This window comes from Hevea brasiliensis, chromosome 11, assembly GCF_030052815.1.
Source record: "Hevea brasiliensis isolate MT/VB/25A 57/8 chromosome 11, ASM3005281v1, whole genome shotgun sequence".
NCBI lineage: Eukaryota > Viridiplantae > Streptophyta > Magnoliopsida > Malpighiales > Euphorbiaceae > Hevea > Hevea brasiliensis.
This window is the reverse complement of record NC_079503.1, coordinates 73539409-73563780: the sequence shown is the minus strand read 5'-3', so window position 1 is coordinate 73563780 and position 24372 is coordinate 73539409. Positions and strand designations below refer to the sequence as shown.

General features: G+C 33.1%; 2 protein-coding genes across 4 annotated transcripts; one reads left to right on the top strand and one right to left on the bottom strand.

Moving 5' to 3' along the window:
* Positions 1 to 9669: 9669 nt before the first annotated feature.
* Positions 9670 to 16780, top strand: LOC110667809 (DEAD-box ATP-dependent RNA helicase 46). 3 transcript variants are annotated; one of them, XM_058130145.1, is made up of 8 exons: positions 9670 to 10090; positions 11037 to 12252; positions 12429 to 12650; positions 13429 to 13497; positions 14022 to 14291; positions 14386 to 14736; positions 14956 to 15233; positions 15394 to 16780. In XM_058130145.1, exons 2-8 carry the CDS (start codon positions 11050 to 11052, stop codon positions 16469 to 16471), a joined length of 3471 nt encoding a protein of 1156 aa, XP_057986128.1. In that variant the 5' UTR covers positions 9670 to 10090; positions 11037 to 11049; the 3' UTR covers positions 16472 to 16780. The 3 variants fall into 3 exon arrangements, with proteins under 3 accessions (XP_057986128.1, XP_057986129.1, XP_057986127.1); XM_058130146.1 differs by having other exon boundaries at positions 9670 to 10156; positions 14386 to 14643; XM_058130144.1 differs by having other exon boundaries at positions 9670 to 10156.
* A 488-nt stretch (positions 16781 to 17268) lies between these two features.
* On the bottom strand, positions 17269 to 20787 carry LOC131170636 (beta-glucuronosyltransferase GlcAT14A-like). Its single transcript, XM_058130147.1, has 4 exons — positions 19867 to 20787; positions 19175 to 19250; positions 18546 to 18658; positions 17269 to 17867 (listed from the first exon to the last, which is right to left on the bottom strand). The coding sequence occupies exons 1-4, from the start codon at positions 20399 to 20401 to the stop codon at positions 17353 to 17355; spliced, it is 1239 nt and encodes a 412-aa protein (XP_057986130.1). The 5' UTR covers positions 20402 to 20787; the 3' UTR covers positions 17269 to 17352.
* Positions 20788 to 24372: the final 3585 nt, after the last annotated feature.

Genomic DNA, 24372 nt, shown 5'->3' with positions numbered 1-24372 from the left:
CCCTAACATTAGTTTCTGATAATTACTGGGCTAAGTTGGCCCGAAATAAAATTATAACAGTTTAATTTAAATTATTTTATATGCATATTGGGCCTAAATTGTGGGCTTGGTCATGGGTTTGAGAACAGTAAGGCTTACTACGGGTCTCGGGGGCTTTATGCCGGCTCAGGTTCTAGTGTCGACCCGGCCCATAGATTGGGTCGTGACAAGAGTGGTATCAGAGCTTAAGCTCTAGATTCATGGGAAATAATATACTTGGGAGTGTAAAAGGAGTCTTGTTAGGATGTTACATGCGGAGTATAGGATTCTGTTTTGTCTTTTTCTGTAATTCTTTGTTTCCAGAGTCTGCGTTATACCTTGGGAAATATAAGAGTACTTCAGTTAGTGTCTTAATTTTCGTGGAGTACATAGAAATATGAAATAGAGTTAGCAGACATGTTGAGGTCTGTTATGAGAATACATACTCCAAGAAATGTTATGTTTTTTTGTCAGTATGGGTTTAAGTGGTGTGCCTATCTAGTGCCAGGCATGAGTACATAAAGGTGAGTTATAAGGGTGAGGATACTACTGTTGGTAGTCATCAGTGGATGACTCAGTCAGAGTAAGTTTATCATAATAGTAGATTAAAGAGAGATAAGAGATTAGGAGACCTAGTCTATCAGGACGTATCGTAGTAACTATACAATATTCTCGATGTCTTCTCTGTAAGTTGCAGATTACAGTACCGACATGAGATTATTGTGTAGAGCTGCATGCATCCCCGTAGTGCTCCATAATGAGGGTGTTCGCGGATGGCCTCTATTTTGGTACAATTATGCCAGAACAGAGTTCTATATCTACAAAGGAGTTGAGAACTCCTGATTAGGGATCTAGAGCTAGAGTTACATCAAGAGTTGCCATCAGACCAAAAGTTGTAGATTAGTTGCAAAGTAAAAGTGACATCTATAGAGTGAGACCATCTGGTCTTCGTTATGGAATTTTGGATGGTTTTTGCAGTACGACAAAACATTTTGCTTAGAGCTTAGTGAGAATAGTATACCTTGTGCGTATCAGCAAGGTGTAAAGTGCAACCTACTACCTAGAGAAGGTCAAAACTATGAATTGATGATTTACAGAGCTATGATATGATAAGGGAGTCATTAATTTGACATGGTCTTGGCAAGGTGGTAAATGTAGTACCTTTATTGCAGTAAGTTAGGGTATAGTCCTATCTTTTCAGAAGAGATAAAAGGTTATTACTGATAATGATGACTTATGGAATAGTATCCTAGATGGGACTGTTGTGAGAGATAGAGAGTTGTTAGCTCATGTGTTCTGGAGAGGGTACAAGTTCCTTGTAGGAATCATAAGATGTAAGATCAAGATGTATGTAAGCCTTTAAATTGAATGACGGGTTTAGAAACCTAGTATTTTAAGTTTCAGATAATTAAATGGATATGAGAAATTAGAGTTGCTACAGATCCCCTACCTAAGGTAGTAGGGGGTAGTATGTAGTCCAAAAGGGTAAGAACAGAGATCACGAAGGAGAAGTATGACTGTTATTCCCTAAGTTCTTCCTTAACTTCTTAATGCTTAAGACAAAAGTATACTCCAAATAAAGTAAAAGAAAAAGGACAAAAGTTAGCATCGATAAATCATAGAATATGTATGTATATATATATATAGATGGAGTGCGGTTCAAATGCAGTAGGAGAGATAGCCTGAATGCCAGTAGAAGTTTAGCTAGGGTAGTTAGAGGATCAATTCTGAGTAACATTGAGGTATAAGATGACGTGGTAGGGATAGTGGAAAGGTATAAGTTTCTGACATGACAATCAGGTTCAAAAAGAAAATAGAGCTAAAGAGTGGAAAAGTGAAAGTTTGGATTTGGGTAAGATAAAAAGAGTTGGCTAAAGAATAAACTAGAAAAACAGATTAGGATAAAATTAGGAAGAATAGAGCTAAGATACTAAGGAGGTGAATGTGGTTCTAGGAAGGGTAAACGAGATAAACAAAAAAAAAAAAGGATAAAAAGCATAGAAAAGGATGGCATTAGGAAGAACATTGTTAAGTTATGGAACCCAGAAGTACAGGACTTAGAGCACGTCATAATTGATGTAGTGTTAGGAGCCTAAGCCTAGAGCTTAGAGTTACAAGATCTGGATTAGACCTTATCTGTTTTCTACCCCCAAGGTAGGATAATGGGGCAACGACATAAGAACCCTTTTGGTTGTTGACAATATAATGGAAACTTGGTGAGGTGTGCGACCAAAGTAGACAGTAACTGTTGAGCGTGCTGTGGTAAATTGAATTGTATTATCAGATAAAAAAGCAAGATCAGTAGGATTAAGTTGGATAAAAGTCAACATAAGGGATATAAATATGCAAGATGAGGGATAATATCACAAAGGCTTGACATTAAAATTTAGAGTGGTGAGACATAGAGTCAAAAATTGGAGTTAGACATATATTTTCAGTGTGATCGATAGAATAATTATGTAAGAAAAAAAAGAGTAATAATAAATAAATAAATAAATAATAATATGATAATATGTAGCAAAATACTAATAAAGGTTAGAATAGGACAAGATAGGTATAGGTATAATTATAAGATATTGAGAAGTACATGGATTAAAGGAGTGATTATTGATAAGATTGGAGTAGATCTGAAAGAATCTGTGAGTACTTTTATCTTCTAGAATATAACCAAGTATAAGGAGTATTGGACAAATAATTATAAGTATGGAAGATAAATGGAAAGTAAAAAGGAAATAGCAAATTCTAAGATGATATGTCAGGCAGGACAACAGTATAACAAATGGTAGATACAACTGATATCTTATAATAAAACACAATAATTACAAAGAAAAAATGAAACTAAAAAGGGAGACTAAGGGGTATGAGCTATATCTTATTCATCAAACAATGGTATACCATAAATGGTGGGAGAACATTTCTCCTTCTTTTCAAATTGGCTCATGTTTCGATTCTAGGAGATTATATTAAGAAGAGAGATCGTGTCAAAGTGACCCAATTAATTGAAAATTTGATGGGCGTTAGTACATATCCAATCTTTTGAGGCGAAAATGATGATAATGGTGTACCTAATGTTAAGTATGAAAGAATGATCAGAGAGGCGATAGGAGTTAAATCAAGCTAGTTACTAGGGCTTACATCCCTTTTGAACTATAAGCTGGAGGAAGTGCTATTTGCTAATGAGTTACAGTAAAAGAAATTATTGCTAATGGGAAAAGTTGAGGCTAAAGTTTGGGAAGCTATGGGAAGTATATGTGATTATATTAAGGAGAATGAACACGTGAAGTAACTTGTTTGGAATTAAGGCATGGTACACATTTCCCACCGCCGTGTTATTTCAGACGAAACTTATAGTTTCTGGGGCTCCTATCCATCTAGGATGAGCAATTTCCTACTAAGGCTGGCAGGGAATGATAATGTTCTGATAGTTAAGTTGGAAAAGGGGATACAAAAAGAATTTTCTATGGTTAATTACAAGTGTCACATAAGGTGAAGAATGTGCTGGTAGGAGTAAATCGTAAGATTAGAATTCTCGAAGTAATGGAACTAGTAATCAAAATAAGACTAAAAAATAAAAAGAAAGTTAAAGTTGATGATGGGATAGACATCCTTAAAGGAAAAGGTGTAAGGGTGAGGCAGGACTAAGATTAAGGAATAAGTACAACAGGTTAAAAAGATATCAACAATAGCATAAATAGGAAAAGGAAGTGGATAAGATCCAAAGGACAGGAAGAAAGCTCCGTAGAACTAGTTATAATGATGAGGATAAGAAGGAATAGGTATGCTAGGAACACACTAAAACAAGTTATTATGAGATGATAGATTAAAGGAGTAGTGGAGCCTAGATCCAAGTGCCAATGTATCAGAAGTAGGCCACATAATAAGAAGCTTTAGGAAGAAGTCTAGATATTTTCATTCCAGAGAAGGAGTGAGAAACGATAAAGTTGCATTAACTGGGTTGTTAGGGAATACAAATACATTTATCCTATAAGAAAAGAGACCCAGTTCACTTTCCAATATTGATAAATGGAGTAGGGTACGCTTAACACTTGGATGGAGCTCTACATAACCAGTTATATAAGATGGACAGAAGTTGATCTGAGGACCTTAGTAATGACACAAAGTAAATTGGAAGCTTGTCGTATCATACAGTTAAGACGGTGCGAACGTTTTAAGTATTGAAGGGATCTAGCTAAAGTTTCAAGGACCAACAAAATGAGTAATGATCTCGAGTAAGATACGTGAAAAAGTAGTTATTTCATATGAGCACTTTATGAGACTTGGTAAAGCAGGCAGAGTCACATATTTGCCCCCGAAATTGGTAATAGAAAGGAACCAAAACTAGTATTGCTACATACCATATCTGAGTGCAGTGGGAGCAATCGTATGTACAAGAGATATCAGAAAAAGATCAACGAGTACTCAAATATAATGGCTTAGTTTCAAATGAAGGCGTAAATGCTCGCACCTATCCCAATAGCCCTCTTTTCCTTATCTTTTGTTTATTCGAAAATTCGAAGATGAATTTTTCTTAAGGGGGGAAGAATGTAATAACCCAAAATTTTTAAATTATAAATAAAATAAAAAGAAAATATTATATTATTAATATTATATGATTTATTTGAATTGATTTTAAAATAAAGGAAGATAATAATAAATAAATTAATTAATAATAAATAATTTAATTAAAGTTAATTTAGTAAATAAGAATAAAATAATTAAAATTTTCTAGATTATATTTATTTTTATCATTACCAGAGTTTTAATTAACTTTAACATAATAAAGTAATTTTGGACCTAGTCGTAAACCTCTAAAAAGTTAAGGGACTAATTGTATAATTAGAAGTAAAAAAAAAAAAAAAACCCTAAAACGCAGTGCACAGCACCCCCCCCCCCCCCTCACTTTCCTTTCTCCCCGACTCCCTCTCCTCCTCCCTCCTATTTTTCTTCTTGCCGGCAAGAGATCCGCTCCCGGTGACCGCCCTAGCAGCTTCAGTGTGACCGGGCGACCACCAGTGGATAGAAAACAATGACGGAAGAAGGCAGCGGCAACGAGAATTGAAGAGAGAGAGAGAGCGACGGCGAGGACTTCCAAGGCCATTTTCGGCCGTTTTCAGTGGCCTACCGGCATGGGAGGGGTGGCCCTCGACTCCTGAGACCACAGGCTTCCCATCCCGACCAACGGTGCTCCGTTCCATGGAGGTTTCCGACGAGTTTTGAAGAGAGAGAAAGAGGAGAAAGAAAAAATTGGGCAGTGGCTTTTCGGCCATTTTCCCGGTGATCCGACTATCGGATCGGAAATCCGAGACCACCGATGGACTCGGGACGATGAGATCTTCGAGATAGGACCAATCCCGCTCCGATCGGACATCATTTGAAAAAGGCGATAATCGAACGATCCAGATCGCTTTGTGAGATTTTCGCACTTTTACGATTTCCAAAATTTAAAAATAATTTTATGATAATTATTAAACAATTTGGACTTAAATTAGGTACAATCGGATCGAAGATAGCTCACCGGCATTAGGACCGCATTTTCAGCCAGATTCGGCTGCCCGGCAGCCCATCTCAGAACGTGATCGATATTATAGTCAATCCTAGCATTTTCAAACGTTCTGGACGTGTTCCAGGTGTCAGAATTGGCATAGGTAAACCCGAACTCCAAGTTACTCATTTTCCGGCTAATACTGATTTAGAATAAAATTTATAAAATATTCGTAGATGATCAGAAAATTACGATTCCTTTTGTAATAGCCTTATAATATTGTTAAGGACTGCTGAAAAAAATTTTAAAATTTTTAGAGCTTATATGAGTAGTTTTTGCAAAATGGGTTAATTATAAGGACTAAACTATAATTTTTCACATTGTGATTGTTGATTGTTGGATGGGCCCAGGAGGGGTCTTGTGATGTGATTGAGTTGTGATTGTATGATTGGCAGATATAGAAGTATATTTTAAAGCCTTTTGCAGGTTGGGTAGGTTCAAGGTATAGGGAAAATTCTGCCGGATTTCCGGCATGAATTTGACTGTCTGTTGTCTCTTTAGAGTTTTATTTTGACTTAATACTAATAAATTTATAATATAATTATTAGGTGATCAAGGTCAGCTATTTTCCTCCATCCAGTAGCCACAATAGTTCTCGGTATACTGTGAGTAAAATATTAATTTTAATTATAATTTCAATATTATTATATATTCAGACATGCCCATGCATCTCTTATAAATATGTATCTATGTAGTTAAACACTAGACACATTTTATATTACATCAATAATTGTTGAAGTGCCATGGATGTTGTTTGTGGTAATTTAGAGCAGTGTGTGTGTATTGGCGTGTGTGTGGTGTGGGATATGGATAGGACGGGTAGACACAGCTTGAGAGACACTCGCTGGGACCCTGCATTTGGTTTATTAAGTGAAAGTCCGGCTTGAGAGACACTCGCTGGCAGAGGTTGGATTAAGAGGGCTGTATAGAAGAATAGCTCCCATATATGTATTGTTTGACAGTGTTGGGTGTGTGAGTGCTCCAAATTGCCTTTTTGCTGATTGTGATATGAATTGTATGAAAAATTATGAGGATGTTGCATATCACTCTACATAATGCATTAGCTTTAGATAGCTATAGAGATTATGATTGAAATTGGTATTTTACTCTCTAAGTTGAACGCTCACTCCTGTTCACCCTATTTTTTCAGGCTACAGGAGGAGACATTTTTCAGAATAACTTGCTTCTTTTCTCGCAGGTTATCAATAATTATTTAATTGTATTATTTTTCTCTAAATTTGAAATTTAGAACTCCGCATGTACTAGTAGTAACATTAATCCTGTCAGGGACTGCATGAATTTAAGTTTTTGTATTAACAAATGAAAAATTTTTATGAGTTTTAATTAGTTTGTAAATGATGTAACAGGGTTGAGCTGGGCTCTCTAATTTTAGTTTCTGATAATTACTGGGCTAAATTGGCCCGAAATAAAATTATAACAGTTTAATTTTAATTATTTTATATGCATATTGGGCCTAAATTGCTGGCCTGGTCATGGGTTTGAGAATAGTAAAACTTACTACGGGCTTCGAGGGCTTTATGCCGGTCTAGGTCCTAGTACCGGTTTGGCCCATAAATTGGGTTGTGATATATCCATTAATTTTTAGTTTTTTTAAAGAGAGAAAAGTTAATATTAAGTTTTTTTTTTCTATATTTTTTAAACAATTATAGTTTATAATTACTGAATATATTTATCACACGTTATCATATTCTCTAATTTTTAATTTAAAAATATTAATCACAGTAAAATCAAGATTAATATTTACTTTGAAGAAAATTTAATGTTTAAAAATTTTCTCTCTCCATTTTATACATTTAATAAATTTTAATTTACTTTAATATTATTTTATTTTTATTATTTTAAAATGATTTAATAATATTATTATTATTATTATTATCATACAAAATAATAAATAGTAATTATATATTACAATTATATAGGATATTAAATTAATATTAAAGGTTAAAATTATGAAAAATTAATATTCCACAAATACTATATAAAATTTAATAAATATTAATAAATTCAATTCAGCTTGCTTTTTTTAAAAAATTGCTATCAATGAAATTAGCATATGTGACAAGGAAAAAAATTACTAGTAATAAATTCAATTTAATATTATCACTTGTGTCATAAATATAACAATTTTAGAATCTTGTGTGACAACACTGAAGAAAATTTGAATGTTTTAAATATTGACACGTCGCATAAATATAATAGTTTTAGAATATTAAGTGACAGCATAGGGATATATATATATATATATATATATATATATATATATATATATATATTCAATGTCATTCCATAGGCATTTTTTAAGTGTAAAAAATGGATTTTAAAAATATTTAGCTGGCACATAGAAAATTGAATTAAATTAATATTATATTAAAATATATTTTTGACATTTTATATCTAATGACTAATCTATTCCCATTCTCCATTGCCTTTTACTATTTCGATTAATAAATTAGTTTTTGGATACAATATTTTTGAATTTTCTAGTATGAATGAAATTGAAATATTTTCTTAAATATTTTTTCTTTTTAATGTTAAAGAAAATGTCTCTAATATTTGGATTGAAAATGCTACATAATGAGTTAAAAAAATATTAGAAAAATAAAAACATAATGGAGCATAATGGTAACATATTAATAAAAAAAAATCAAATCTTAAAAATTCAAAATTGATTTATTATAAAGGGTCGTTATCGTAAAATTAATAATTTATTTATATAAATTTTAATTTAATGATAATAAGGATGAAAATTATTGAATAAAATATAAAATTATATTTGCATACATAATTACTTGGTTTATACAAAATAAAATTAATTTATTGAAAAAATAAGTTGATTTAACATAAATTTACCACTTATCTCATAAAATTTTTTATAAAATGATATTTTCTTTCGTAAAACAGTTAATTGCAAAAAAATTATCAATTTAATAAAAAAAACTTTGTAAAAAACACATATAATATTTTTTTAGTAATATTAATTAAAGAAGGCACTAAATAAGATATATTCATATTGTATTTCACATGCATGATTTTAATTAAAATTTAAGATATTACAACAAATATAATAGTTTAATACAAATTTACAGTTCACTTTACAATATTTTTTAAAATGATATTTTTTTTATAAAGTAATTTATTACTAAAATTTTTTTAATTTATTAAAAAAAAATACTTCACAAAAAAATGTAATATGCCTTCTAAATAAAATTATAAAATAAAATATAAGTTAAAGATAAATCAAATAAGATATAAACTATTCAACATATCACCTTTAAAATATATAATTTTAATTAAAATTGTAACTTTTATAAAAAAATTTTAAAATATTATAAAAAACTATAATATTTTAACATAATTTTATAACTCATCTCATAATATTTTTATAAAAATAATATTCTTTTATATAAAATAATTAATTATGAAAAATTTATTAACTTAACATTAAAAAAATAAGTTGCTTTCTTAAAGAAACAAATTTAACATCTTTTTTTGCAATATTATAAAAAATTATTAGTTAAGGTAAATCGAATAATGTGTAAAATATAGCACATTACATTTAAAATCTAGAATTTTAATTTTATAAAAACTTTTAAAATTTTGAATGATTGAAAATAACTTTACTAGTCATTTTATATTATTTTTATAAAATTATACTTTTTAATAAAGTGTACGAGTATATATGATATTAGTAATATTTTAATTATTTTAGTAGATAACCCATTAATGTAAATAAATATGATTTTATATTTATAATTTTTTAAAAAAAGTTAATATATAAATTAAAATTAACCCTATATAATTTATATATTAATTTTTTTTATATGAGAAAGTTTTATTTTTTCTAAGTTAATAATTTTTTATAATTAATTATTTTATAGGAAAATAATTATTTAATAAAAATTTTGATAAATTAAAATTTTTTTAATACAAAATTATAAAATTTTGTTAAATTATGTTGTTGAGTAATAATATATATATATATATATATATATATATATATATATATATATATATATATATATATATATATATATGTATTTTTTTTATTAATTTATTTATTTATTGAGAAATGTTATAACCTGCAAGTCAGGGTGCTTTCTACACGACGAAAACAGAGCTAAAAATTCTAAATCGCTTCTCGCCCTTGAGGGGCCAGTAAAAAACGTGCGCCAAGGAGAGAGAGAGAGAGAGAGAAGGGGAAGCGGCATCGGCGAATCTCCGGTTACCTGTAGCTGTTGAAACGATCAGTCACGGACTCCGGTCTCGATATACCTCCGGTGACGTGATTTCTCCGGAAAACTTCCAAAAAGGTGAAAACCCTAGAGTTTGTAACGTGCCGCTCAACGTCTAGCATCCTTTACATAATAGTAGGGGATCGGAGAAGCATAGGGCTGAAACTTCTCACTGTCCTCTGTTCAAAATTAGTTGGTTTCCGGCACATCGTGGTAAGTTCTGTAATCTGCGGACGGAGGGGAAGCTCAATCAACCACCCGTGAACGTCGACGGCTCGTGAGTCTACATCAACTTGATTTGATTTCTCTGTGATATTCTTCAACCTAGAGCATTTTGAGTTAGGTAAGCCTTAATTTTGAGATATCGCGTTATGTTCTGATTGGGTATCTTTTATCAATTATTTGATATATATATTTTTTTAAGTATAAATTGGATTTGGGAGCGGTATGGGTAATAAGGAACATATAATAGCTGGGTTTGAGACGAGTTCCGCTATTAGGCATGATGATAGACTCATTTGGGAATTGGTAAAGCAATTTTGTGGAAACCCTAGTGGTTGCTGTTCCCTTCCTCAAGGACGTATCAAATTGAAATATGGAGTTCACGCTTTCACCCATTGGGGCATAAGAAGCTAGCACATGCACTTAGTACTAATGCTAGGTAAATATCAAACTGGGTACTTAAATGCAAAATGACTTGAACATAAGATTGCAAAACTTAGTAAGATTCTTGAGATTGAATATATCTTATATCAGATGCTTCCAAAACATCATTGTAGATGATGTCAATCATTTTAAATGAGTTTTAATGTGCATTTTGAGTATTTGTTTTGACATGGTAATATGATATGATATGCAGTCGACAAATTAAACATTTCTGCTCTATATTCATTTATATTTTTAATATGGGTGGACTCTTAAGGATTGGGCTTAGTATCTAGTAATTTTTTTTGTAAAATAGTTTTCTCTGAGAACCCCACAAAGACCTACTGAACGTTACTTCAGTTTTGGTTAACTAAGGTCTTGCAGTATCTTTCTAATTTCTGCTGGAGGTTTTTTAAATAATGGTTGAGAAAAACAGAGCTGTTAATTTGATGTATGAGCTAATATTATTTACTCTCTATCTACTAACTGAACTTGCTAAACTTGAAATAGGTTACACCATCTAGGATTTGCAATATCACTCTTTTTATGTGATGATTAATGTGCTTTTACTCTTGCAGATAAATATCATTTATGGCAACAGCAGAGCCAGCTTCAGTTTCCCTTGGGCCTCGTTATGCTCCAGAGGACCCTACTCTTCCTAAACCTTGGATGGGACTGATTGATGGAAGTACTGGACTTTTATACTATTGGAACCCTGAAACCAATGTTACACAGTATGAAAAGCCAGCCTCTTTGCCTCCACCTTTGCCTCCTGGTCCACCTCCTACTTCTACACCAAAGTTGGCTCAGATACCAATGGCTCATTCAGTACAACCAAGTGGGTTGGTGGCTCAAACTACATTACAGCAGGGGCAACAGAGCAGTCAATTACCTCAACAGGCTCAAGCAACACAACAGCAGGGGCAACAGAGCAGCCCGTTGCCTCAGCAGCATGGACAACTAATGCCACAGCAGCAGGTTCTCCCTGTGGCACAAGTTTCTAATCAACAGGTTGCGCAGCAAGGTTCACAACTGGGGCAGGGTGTGCAACAGCCTGTGCACTTGAGAACCCAAATGATGCAGCATCCAGGTCAGCAGATGTTATCTAACATGGGGCAGCAAATTTCTCAGCAGGGAGTTCAGCAGCAGCAAGCCATTCAACAGAGTTCTCATCAAGTAGGACAGCACATGTTGCAGCATCAAAACTTGCAAATGCAACAACCACAAGGTCAGCAATATGCATATCAGCATTATATGAGATATCAGCAAAACATGCCTCCACAGAACCAACATGGCTTACCGCAGCAGTTTGCTAATCAACCTGATTATATAGCAGCATTCCCTAAAAGGGAAGAAGTTGATTTTCAACAGGGAAATCAAACAGGTTTTTCTCCATCTCATTTTCAGCAGACTGCTACACCATCTTCTCAAAACCTGTATGCTGGAGGTGATTCAGTTTTAACACCCCAGGCAGTTGCTCATGTGGGTCAACCTCAACAGTTCAGTGGCTCTGCTGTTAATATGCAACAGTCTAGCTCCGTGGCTCAGTTGCAGCAAAGTGGGGCTGATTTAGTTCATCAGCAGCATGGTCCTCCATTTCAAAATCATTTCAGTCCATCAATGATGCATAATCAGCAGTCTAATGTTCCTCCTGTTGGATTAACAGTCGGTTCTGAGATGAATATACATGGTAGGGCTGGCAGTGATTACTATTTCAATCCTAAAGTGGAAGGGCCCATAGTTAGTCCTGGTCAGCCTAACCTTGCAGCCATGCCGAAGGGAATAAATCAACAGGTATTTATATGTTATTTTACTGATTTTGGTGAAAAATATTTGGTTGATTATAAAACATCAATCTTCAATCCCCTGCCTAAATAATTGGGGTTTAGCAAGTGAGCATCAGTGATGCTTTGATATGTATCAGAAATCCTCTCTTCTGATTTACCTAACAAAGGATTTACTGTGCTCAGGAGTCGAGGATGGGTGGTGTAACATTTCAGAATGTTACAACTGGTTATGCTGGTGGATTTAATGCAGCTGGGCATACCATGCATAATATGTATAATCATGCAATTGGCGGTGGTCCATTTCCAAACAATGCTTTGATTAGGCCCCCTTTTGTTGGAACTTCAGATGTCACTAACCTCTCACCTGCAGAGGTTTATCGACGGGAGCATGAAGTCACAGCTACGGTCTGTTTGTTAATCTGATTGTATTTTCTATATATTCTTGCTATTTTTCTGTGATCTAATAATACATATTAATTCATTTCTAATGTTGCTGAAGTTGAGCTATTCTGTAATCATTCTTTATGTAGTTGAACAAGCTATGCATACATACATATGGCTAGTAATATTGCAGATAATGATGACTATTCCTTGAGTAATGAGTGCTGATTAATCTTCTAAGAAATCAAAAGCAGATTGAATCAAAAGACTCTTGGAATCTTCATAGCTTAAAGCCACTCCAGTGCTAGGGCAATTAGTAGGCAGTGCTCAACCATGCATGTGTATTACTTAGTACTAAAATGAATTGAAGATTTTGTGTGATGCAACTCTTTAATCCATAATATACATTGCTGCTATTAACTGGGGACCCATTCTTCTTCCAGGCATTTTTCTGGTCCTCGAGACCTGTTATGTTTTCATAAGAATGCTATACTATGTTTCTAAATATGCATGGAAGATTTTGGTAGTCATTGTAGGTGTAGGAACGTGTAACATTTTCTATTTCCTGGTTTATTTGAGGGCTTTGCATTATTATGGCCAGAGGATACTTCTGGAGGATCTCATATTCTGTTTGTGCAGATGTTCCCTTTCCTCCTCCCTTGAAAGTTGTCATTCTTATTTCTTATGGAAGGGGTTTTGTATTTTATGGTTTCAGTGCTTTGTTCCTCGTATCTATTACATGCTGGTGTGTTTACTGATTTTGGGTTGCATGTGACTTTTGTATTCCTGTTTCATTGCATAGGGTGACAATGTTCCTGCTCCATTCATCACATTTGAAGCCACTGGTTTTCCTCCTGAGATATTAAGAGATGTAAGTTGTACTCCTTTCTGTGATTTAGGTTCTATGTACTGGCTTTAGAAAATCATATATGAGTTCTGCTTCTTTTGGTTTTTGAAGTATTTTTGCTTTTTGAATTGTTTTAAACTCATTAGTTCTCACTTGTCGCAGGTGCGATATCTGCTCCAGACGAGGAGCAAATGTCGTACGCTGCTCTGTTATTGGCACACTTATACATGCAACAACTATTCTGATTTTTGGAGGCTGCAAAATGGACAGTTGGAGCCTTTCTTGTGCATCTTCTAGAAAGGTGGTTGGCCATTTGTCCAATTCACACCTGATGTGACTGGGATTTCTTGCTTTTTGGCTCTGCCTCATATGTCTTTATTGCCCTATTTAGTTGCCTCGAGTTGCTTGTGTAAGCAACAGTATACTGTGGATTTTTAGTTATTTTGTTGTCATGACACCTTATTGCTGCCATTTTTTTTGGAGTATGGATAAATGTTATGCATTTAATTTCTTGGTTCTCATTATCTATAATTATTCTTCTATTTCAGATCCATGCCGCTGGGTTCTTATCTCCTACTCCTATCCAGGCACAAACTTGGCCAATTGCACTACAAAATCGGGATACTGTGGCAATTGCCAAAACTGGTTCTGGTAAAACATTGGGCTACCTGATCCCTGCCTTCATTCTTCTTAGACAATGCCATAATAATCCTCAGAATGGTCCTACTGTACTGGTTTTAGCTCCAACAAGGGAGCTTGCCACACAAATACAAGACGAGGTGATAAAATTTGGCCGATCATCAAGGGTCTCTTGCACGGTGGGTCATGTTTTTTCATCACCATAACAATTTCTAAAACTGATCATTTTTCTTTGGAATATTCACTATCATGCAACTCAATCCCTTATTGCAGTGCTTGTATGGTGGAGCTCCCAAGGGCCCTCAACTAAAAGAGCTTGATCGAGGTGCAGATATTGTTGTAGCCACTCCTGGTCGACTCAATGATATCCTTGAAATGAAGAAGATCAACTTTGGGCAAGTTTCACTTCTTGTGCTTGATGAGGCTGATCGAATGCTTGATATGGGTTTTGAACCTCAAATTCGTAAAATTGTGAATGAGATACCTCCTCGGAGACAGACGCTTATGTACACTGCAACCTGGCCAAAAGAAGTAAGAAAAATAGCGAGTGATCTTCTTGTTAATCCTGTTCAGGTGAACATTGGCAGTGTTGATGAACTTGCCGCAAACAAGTCCATCACACAGGTAAAACTAGTACATTTTTGTTGCTTGTGCGAATACATGTAATTATACTGTATTATAGAACACTTAGAAACTTGTTGAAATTTCCTTATTTTGATAAATGATTGTTGATTTTCTACATGTTTCTTAAATCTATATATGGACACTGCATTTTTATTTTGCATTTTGGTTGTCTTTCCCTGTTCTTGTGCCAAAAGTAGATTATATGAATTGAATCTGCAGTATGTTGAAGTGGTCCCACAAATGGAGAAGGAGAGACGCTTGGAGCAGATCCTTAGGGCACAAGAGAGAGGTTCAAAGGTTATTATTTTCTGTTCCACTAAGAGATTATGTGACCAGCTTGCACGTAGTATTGGGCGCAACTTTGGGGCTGCAGTGATTCATGGAGACAAGTCACAAGGGGAAAGAGATTGGGTTTTAAATCAGTTCAGGAATGGAAAGTCACCAATTTTAGTTGCTACTGATGTTGCTGCCCGAGGTCTTGATATCAAAGATATAAGGTAAGTGTCATTTCTCTGTTTTTACAAATAGATTTTATGTAGATTTATGGGCACAGGTAATGGGAGAAACTTTCATACAAAGAGCTTGAATGTTGTCTGGCTAATAGTATCTGAGGTCGAAATGCTTTTTTTAATCTCATTTTGTATTTTCATGTTACAGGGTAGTGATAAACTATGATTTTCCTACTGGAATTGAGGATTATGTCCACCGAATTGGTAGAACTGGAAGGGCTGGTGCAACTGGTGTGTCTTACACCTTTTTCTCTGAGCAGGATTGGAAATATGCAGCCGATTTGGTTAAAGTTCTGGAGGGAGCTAACCAGCATGTTCCCCCAGAGGTGCGAGAGATGGCTTTGCGTGGTGGGCCTAGTGTTGGCAAGGATCGAGGTGGGATGAACCGTTTTGATTCAAATAGTGGTAATGGTGCTGGTAGGCGTTGGGATTCTGGGGGCCGTGGTGGGATGAGGGATGGTGGCTTTGGTGGCCGTGGTGGAATGAGGGATGGTGGTTTTGGTGGTCGTGGTGGAATGAGGGATGGCAACTTTGGTGGACGTGGTGGGATGAGGGATGGAGGCTTTGGTTTCCGTGGGGGTGTTAGGGATGGCCCTTTTGGTGGATATGGTGGGAGAAATGACTCGTTTTCTGGGCGTGGAAATAGAGGACGTGGATACAGTGGTCATGCTGGTTGGGGTAGGAATGAACGTGGCCTACATGATCGCCACAACAATATGGATGGTCGAGGACGTGGTCGTGGACGGGGAAGATTTGATGGTAGAAGAGAGATTGTTGATAGGGTTAGGGATAGAAGTTATAGTCGTAGCCCTGAGAGGGTTCGAACGTGGGGTTATAGCCGCAGTCGAAGTAGAAGTAAGAGCTGGAGCCGGAGCCGGAGCCGGAGCTGCAGTAGGAGTCGGAGTTGGTCCCGAGACCGTAGTCGCAGTTACAGCCGCAGTCCTCGACATAGCCGCAGCTACAGCCGTAGCCCTCGACGTACTCGCAGCTGTAGCCGCAGTCGCAGTCAAAGCTATGACAGATTGGAGAGGCCACATGAAAGCAATTTTGACAAGAAGGATGTTACAGCTCCAGAATTTGAAGCTCCCAAATCAGGGATGTCTCCTATGTCCCCAGGTACGCATGGTAATGCATTTTCAGGAGTGGAGGGGCTACCGGCGGGTGAGAGTGCGGTGCCTGAGCTGGTGAATCCAGAGGCTGCAGAAGGGCAAGTTCCTGAAGCATGAGCATCTTTCTGGGTATTTTAGCATGGTTTTCAGTTTTTGTTAATCAAATACTGTGTTGCTGGGGATTTATGTTGGTTGATAGTAGTGATAGTGAAGGAAATTTGGCTACCAGAGTGAATTTTATATCCTATTTTGCCAGTCAAGCTCAGCTTTAGTTCTGCAACGTTTTGATTAGGGTTAGCTTCGTCCCTATTGTTTTAATCCAGGGAGAACAACTTTGGTGATGATTATGTTCCTGTTGGGATAGACAGGCACAAGGTCAATGAATTATTTAGTTATTTATATGACGTTAAAATTTTCATTTGAATTTATCATGTCTCAAAATAATTTAGAATTTGTTCTTACTAGGAAATCATATTATTCAAGGATCTTATTCCGGTGTTTTTAAATCTCTTAGTTTTGCCATCTGGTCAATTAAATTGTCAATTCGAATTATTTTTATAAATCAAAATTGCCAACGGCTACACTACTAGTATTCAAATTAGAAATAATATTCAAACATGGCTTCAAGTTCCTTGATGCAATCGTTGTTTACAATGGTTTTATTATAATGATTTCTGACTCAAATCTCTTTCATATTTAATCAATTATGAAAGTTAATAGTGTATCGTGTATAAATCCGATTTCATGTAAGGATAAAAACTTGTATCTTGATAATTATAAAATTAAATATAAATATCAAAATTTGAGTAAAATTAATTAAATTGTATGAAATGAATCTACACATCTAGATGTAAATAGTTACCTTAAGCCTATATTTATATGAACTCGATCGCACTTTATATACAATAAAAAAAAAATAAATTTGTGTTTTTAATTTGTATAAAAACTTTCCACTAACGTAATGTATTAATGTTTGAGGTAATATTACAGATACTAAACTACTGGTGGCAGTGATGGTTCGTTCTTATTTTGCCATCAATTTGTAGCTCTGAAAAAGACAATGCAAGCTTCAAAGCAAAAGGCCCTGGCTTTACATAATCAATATTGCTCCAAGTTAAGCATAACTTCCAATTCTTAGACTCTCTGTAATTCACATTCATACCTTGGCTTAAGCACCAATTTCCAGGCACCACTCCATCAGGCAGGCGGTTTAAGATCATCTTATCAATCCTGTTAAGCTCTGAATCCCCTTCCTTAAATGGTCTTGCAAATGCTGCTGCTGCTCCACCATCTAGTATCTTGTTAAAGTTTGGATCTTCCAAAATATTGTACCTTAATTCAGTGTTTACTGTTGTGTTCTGAAACTCTGGAGAGTTGCAAATGACTGTGTGGAAGTAGAATTCAATTGGGTATGCTACATTGCTGAAATACATTATCAGTTTTCTTGGAAGGTTGTCCCATCCTTTGACACAATACTCCATCAAATCTCTTGTAAGAATCAGCCAGGGTGAACCTGTATGTTAGTTTAATATTACTTTAGCCATTGACTCGAGTTCATGCCTTCTAGGGCAGGAGACTGAAAATTCAAATATTAGCCCTAGTGCACAAGTCACCCCACGCATAGATGTTAGTACAGAGTACGTTTTCACGGCTCAAACCCATGATCTCTATATCACAAATGAATAACTCTAGCTAAAATTTTGAAATCCTATAATTTATTTAAAAAATTATTATTTAATCCCTCTATATTAATAAAATCAACTAATTAGTCCCTTTTATTTTTAAAAAATATAATAATTAGCCCATATATTTTTGTTTTATTTATTCTTTAATCCTTTTATCCAATTTAAATAAGTTTTCTATTAGTTAATATATTTAAAGGAAAGAGAAATTACCGTTATTGGAATTAAATAGTTTAAGATTTAAAAAAAGTAGTATATAGTTGTATTTTTCAAATTGTAAGGACTGAATGAAATTCAAACTAATGTCTAAAATGACTAGAGGGATTAAAGAGTAAACGAAACAAAAATATAAAAATTAATTAATATATTTTTTAAAATAAGAAAATTAAGTAATTAATTTCATTAAAATGTAAAGATTAAATAATAATTTTTTTTTTTAAATTTTATCACATGATGCATGGTATGACCATTTATTTTGCATATGGGGTCACACGTATAGTGATACTGACCTTCAAAGATCTTGAAAGCATCTGGAGTTCGTGTCTCTACGGTATAGAAAAGGTCACTACTCTTTTGAAGATACAAGCTGGGATCTATAACAATTTGTTCTATCCTTCGTTTCCTGCACGAGATCAAATTGATAAATTAAAATAAAAAAAATGCTTTTAGAATGTGAAATTTAAGGGCTTTAATTACACCGTTATAATTATCGAAGAAGTTCAATTTAGTTCATTTTTAACTTTTTATTTAGTTTAGTCCAAAAATTTTAATTTAAACTCAATTTATCCAAAAAATAAAAAAAAATTAAAAAAATTAAACTTCTTAATTTTCGAGCTTAAATCAAGAAATCAAAAAATTTAGTCTTAAAAATATAAAATCAAACTTCTTAATTTTTGATTTAAATCAAGAAATTTATCTAATAAATTTTAATTTTTGAGCTAAATTGAACTTAAATTAAAATTTTTGACGAATTTGAAGCAAAAGTTAAAAATGAACTAAATTGAATTTCTCCAATAAATATAAGGGCTTAAATGAACATTTTGCCAAAACAATTTAAGGTACTCTTATTTGATGTGGAATAATTAGGCACCTTGAACTTCCTCATAACATCTGAATAAAATAGGGGGTTCAAGCTTACTCTTTCCATTCACTTTCATTTGAAAAATGTATGAAGTTGAGCTCCCTTGGTAAGGAAGTGAAGACATGGAGAAGATCTACACACAGAAGAAGTCAGCATTAACTACAAGAAAATATGCTATTAGCAACACTAACAATTTAATTTAAGAACACTAATTAGCGTTCTTAAATATTTATTGACACTTTTTTAAATATTGACATTTGCATTTAAGGCCGTAAAATTTCATATTCAAATTTCAATTAATTCCCAATTAAAAAAAATTAGAATTATGATTTTTAGTAGAGTAAATATAAAATGACTAAATGTTGTCCAATTTCATCATTGTATTTATTAAGAATGTTTAATTTAATCAATTTTTAATTTTTTATCCAATTAATATAGAAGTTTTAATTTAAGCAAAATTTAGTTCAAAATTTTTAATTTTTGAACAAAATTTCTTGATTTAGACCAAAATCAATATGTTTAATTTCTTGATTTTTGGGCTAAATTGATTCTTGATTTTGCCCAAAAAATTAAAAAGTTTATTTTCTTAATTTTTTTAATTTTTGAGTTAAATTGAGCTTAAGTTAAAATTTTTATAATAAAATAAGCTTGAACATCTCTAATAAGTATACAGGTGAAATTGAGCATTAAGCCGGTATGAAATAATTAGATGCTATGAATTATGATTTATCGTAGAAACTAAACGTTACCATCTTGACTCATTATGGGATAATCAGCAGGGCTTAAATTGATGAACCAATCCCAATCTTGATTTAGCTTGAGAAGCAGTGCAGCAGCATGAAGTGTGGCAGCAAGTGCTGATGATCCAATCCTGTTAACACCATAACTTTTTCCAACAACATTAACATTTCCAAAACTTCTAAACAAATTCTGGGATTGAATCGAAACTACTAAATCTACCCTTTCATAATCAGATGAATCAGCATCAAGTTGCAGCAGATACTGGTTTCTTGGATGATAAATAGCTTTCAACAATCGTAGCATTCTCTTGCTATCTCCACTAGTCCCACAAATCCAGTAAGCAAGAATCGGAGGGTAGCCATACCCTTTTGAAGGCAAGCTCAATGGGAGGTGAAAATCTTCCCTTATTGGAGCAGAAAACAACTCATCTTGAAACCATGATCGCCTCACAGCCATCAATAACACAACACTCAGGATTGCCAAAGCAAGAATCCATAGACGATAATCTGAAGTCCCCAATGAAATCTTTGAAGTTCTCATCATTTCATCCGCTGCTCATTATACCTGCAGAACTAAATTAGTAGAGATTTGAAACTATATACATAGTTGGAAATCAATTGATGAACACTGTATAAGAAAGAGGTGAAGACTCAAGAGATAGTGTATGTTATAAATTGAATATATTCTGAAATGTAAACAGATTAAACATAGCTTTCAATGATGAACACGTTATTTTTCAATGATCAACACACTAAGTCTAGTGTAATCATAAGGAAAACATTACATTTCTATCAATCTATTTAGGGACTATTTAGCTAAAAAATAGAGTTTAAGGGCTATTAATTTAGGGTCTGTTTAGCATTTCTGTTGAAACTGCTGTTGAGAAAATTATTTTTTTAAATATATTAGTTAGAAAGTGTTAAAAAATAATTAAAAATTAAATTTGATCAGTTTTAGTCATAAGAACACTAAAATAACAAAATACTTTTTTTCAAACTATTTTTCTGAACAGTATCTAAAATTGTACTTTTATTCAGAAAAACAGTTTCAGATTCTGGAACTCAATGTCAAATAAGGCTTTAAAAATTGCGGTTAAACCACCAACTTAGTAAGGAAAAAGAATGCTTGAGATTAAAGAAAAGTAAGAGACAATGATTAATAAAGAGATGGGTAGGAGATACTTTTTGTGCTGGTTGAAATGTTGCTTCTTTCCCTTCAGCTTTGCTTTATTGTGTAGTTTTCTCATTGGTGGGTTTCTATAGGTTGTTAAACTGTCTTTTGATTTTTCTTTTTCTCTTGGGCTAATTAATTAAAAATTAAAAAAAAAGAGCTATAGCAGTGTTGATGTTGTGGAAGAAAAATGGGTTTTGTGTGTTTAGGTAGATTTGAGAATGTAAGACAAGTTTATAAGTGGAGAGTGTTGAAACTAGAGGTGGATGAGACAAACATGTTTGGTTGGGATAATTTTAGGGAACTTGATCAAATTCTCAACGAGTGTTAAAAATTATGTTTGTTTGATTGACATTTTATCTCAACTTCTTGGGAAATTAAGGAAACCATTTCCTATACTTTCAGGAAGTAATTTACGTACTCCTGTGAGAGTAAGTTACTTCCTGGAAAGTTCACTTTAAACTTCCTTAATCTTTAATAATTAAAAAAAAATTATATTCTTATTAATTGGATTAACTCTGTTGAGTTTTAAGAAGCTATCTTAATGAGAGAACTCAATGATTAGGCTTATGGATATTGTTAATTTGAAATTTATATGATTTTTTAATGATATTCAAGTGAAAATTGCTTAATTGTCATGATTAGTTGTTAACTAGTCTAGTTTTTAATCCTTAATTGTTGCATGTGTTTGAGGAATGATTTTTGTTCATAATTGATGATACCAACTCTAAGAGCATTGGTTGTTTTATTTTTATTAACTATTTTTTTTTAATTATTTTATTTTAGTAGGGCTTATATTTTGACATTATATGTATACTTTTTAAAATAATGTCATGCTAAAAAATCATAACTTTAAAGTTGAAAAAAATGTTATATGAATTCAACAGGATTAGTTTAGTAGTTAAAAATGGAATTTCTTTTTTTATTAGTTAGGATTTGATTTCGTTGGGAAATATTCTAAAGCCATCTTTGGTAACACGTAATTAAAATTGTAATGTAATATTATATATTTGATTATATTATTTGATAAAAAAAATTAATATGATAATATAATTAATTATAACATAATGATCATTGTACTTAAAAAATATATATAATTATAATTACTTATTTTATTTTTTTTAATTTATTCTCAACACTACCACTATCATTATTACCTGACTACCACTGTGATTACCACCACTATCATCATTGCCACCACTATCACCACCTCTTGGTTGCCATTATTACTATTATTATTACCACTACAACTTGATCACAGGTATCACTACTTAGCTATTGTCACTACTACCACCACCTAACTACAATCTCTCACCTTGTCACTATCACCACCACTTAACTATCGTTATTGCCACTACGGTTACTACTTAATCACTACTATCACTAAATTATTAATTATTGCAATCACTACAACTTATTACTAATACTATAAATAAATTAAATATTAAAATTAAAATTATCATTATATTATATTATTTATATTTTTATTTTATAATTAAATATATAAAATAATAATTATTATTTTATATTACATTATAACTTTGATTGCATTACATAATTAATTAAATTGTGTTACATTACGCTATATTAAACGTAAGTTACACTTTCACTTTTCTACAAATAAATGAGGCATATTAGCTTTATTACAATTTTTTAACAATTAATTGATTAAATAATTAATTAATTATTTTTTACTATTTATGTATTTTATAGAAATTGGAAAAGAGATGGAAATAGGGGGAGATGAGTCGTTTCTATTATTTTAATTTCTTTTATTAATTTGATAGCTTAATTAAATGGGAAAAATAAAAAAAAAATGTCCTGTAGTTTCCTGCTTTAATACATGAGAGATCATGTTTAATTTTTGTCAATTTAATATTAGGGCTGAGCAATTAAAATTGAATTAAACCAAATCGAACAATTAAAATCAAATTATCATGTTTTAGAGATCGCACCTAACTAAAATGAATAAAAAATCAAATGAAACCGAATAGTTTTATTTTTGTTCAATTTGATTTGAACAGATCAGTTTTTGAGTTTTGATGAATTTTTTAATTAAAACTTGATTTTCAAGTTATTTGATCTAGATTTAATCTTGTTTTAAACCTAATAACCATTAATCAATAAAATTAAATAATTTATATATATAAAATTACATATAATTTATAAATTCCCTATAAAAATAAATCAATTTAAAAATTAATAAAGTAATTTAGTCCAATTCAATTCAATTAATTTTTTTCCTCTCCAAAATCAAACTGAATCAAAATGATCGAAATTTTTAAAATGCAAAACCGAACCGAAATGATTTATCTTAAAAACCAAATCAAATTTAGGCAATTTGTAACACCCCTGATTTTTTATATATTATTATTGGGCTTCGTGTAGGTATCCTCAATTCGCGGAAATTCAACAGTTGTCCGGATGCGTGAATTTACGGCGCATGAACCGACTATCGGAAAAGTCTTCGAATTGGATCAAGGTTTTGGCTACCCCACCATTGTCAGGCATCCCGAGCGCGTTCCCGAAGTCGGAATCGGCAAAGGTAAACCCGAACCTTGCTTTTTCGTAATTTTCTAGTGCTTAAATAGGATTAAAAATCCATAAAATATTCGTGGTAGCTTAGAAAATTACGATTCTTTTTGCAATAGCTTAGTAATATTTCTAAGGACCGCAGGCGAGTTTTATAATTTTTAGAGCTTATTTGAGCAGTTTTGCAAAAATGATCAATTATAAGGACTAAATTGAAATTTTACATATTGTGATGAATGATTGATTTGATGGGCCCGGGAGCTGTGTGATGTGATTGAGTTGTGGATATATGGATTGTAGATATAGAAGTGTGTTTTGAGCTCTTTTGCGAGTTGGGTAGGTCCTAGGTATAGGGAGACTCTGCTGGATTTTACACGACTTAGGACGTATTGGGTCTTTTCTTGATCTGTATTGGGTCATTTGTATTAAATAATTGTAATATAATTGTCAGGTGAGCCGGGACAGCCTTCTTCCTCCGCCCAGCCGCCTCAGTGACCATCGTCAAGTCTGTGAGTAAAATATTAATTTTAATTGTAATTTCACTATTATTATATGTTCAAGCATGCCCATGCATCACTTATATGCATATATATATGTAGTTAAAATCTAGGCAAGATTTATCTTGCATTGACAACACTTCAAGTGCCATTGATCTTGATGTGGTAATTTGGAGCGGTGCGTGCGTTGGCGTGCGTGTGATGTGGTGTGGACTATGGATAGGGCGGGTAGTCACGGCTTGAGTTCTTCATTGGGACCCAATCCTTCGAGGGTAGTCACGGCTTGAGTTCTTATTTGGGACCCTCGATTTGGTT

Bases quoted from the DNA above. Each gene is read 5' to 3' on its own strand.
- LOC110667809 (XM_058130145.1), top strand. From the start codon at position 11,050: ATGGCAACAGCAGAGCCAGCTTCAGTTTCCCTTGGGCCTCGTTATGCT. The intron at 13,498-14,021 runs GTAAGTTGTACT...CTTCTATTTCAG, and splicing joins CTCCTGAGATATTAAGAGAT to ATCCATGCCGCTGGGTTCTT. The intron at 14,737-14,955 runs GTAAAACTAGTA...TTGAATCTGCAG, and splicing joins CAAACAAGTCCATCACACAG to TATGTTGAAGTGGTCCCACA.
- LOC131170636 (XM_058130147.1), bottom strand. From the start codon at position 20,401: ATGATGAGAACTTCAAAGATTTCATTGGGGACTTCAGATTATCGTCTA. The intron at 19,251-19,866 runs GTAACGTTTAGT...TTCTGTGTGTAG, and splicing joins TCCCATAATGAGTCAAGATG to ATCTTCTCCATGTCTTCACT. The intron at 18,659-19,174 runs GTAAGCTTGAAC...GATCTCGTGCAG, and splicing joins AATGAAAGTGAATGGAAAGA to GAAACGAAGGATAGAACAAA.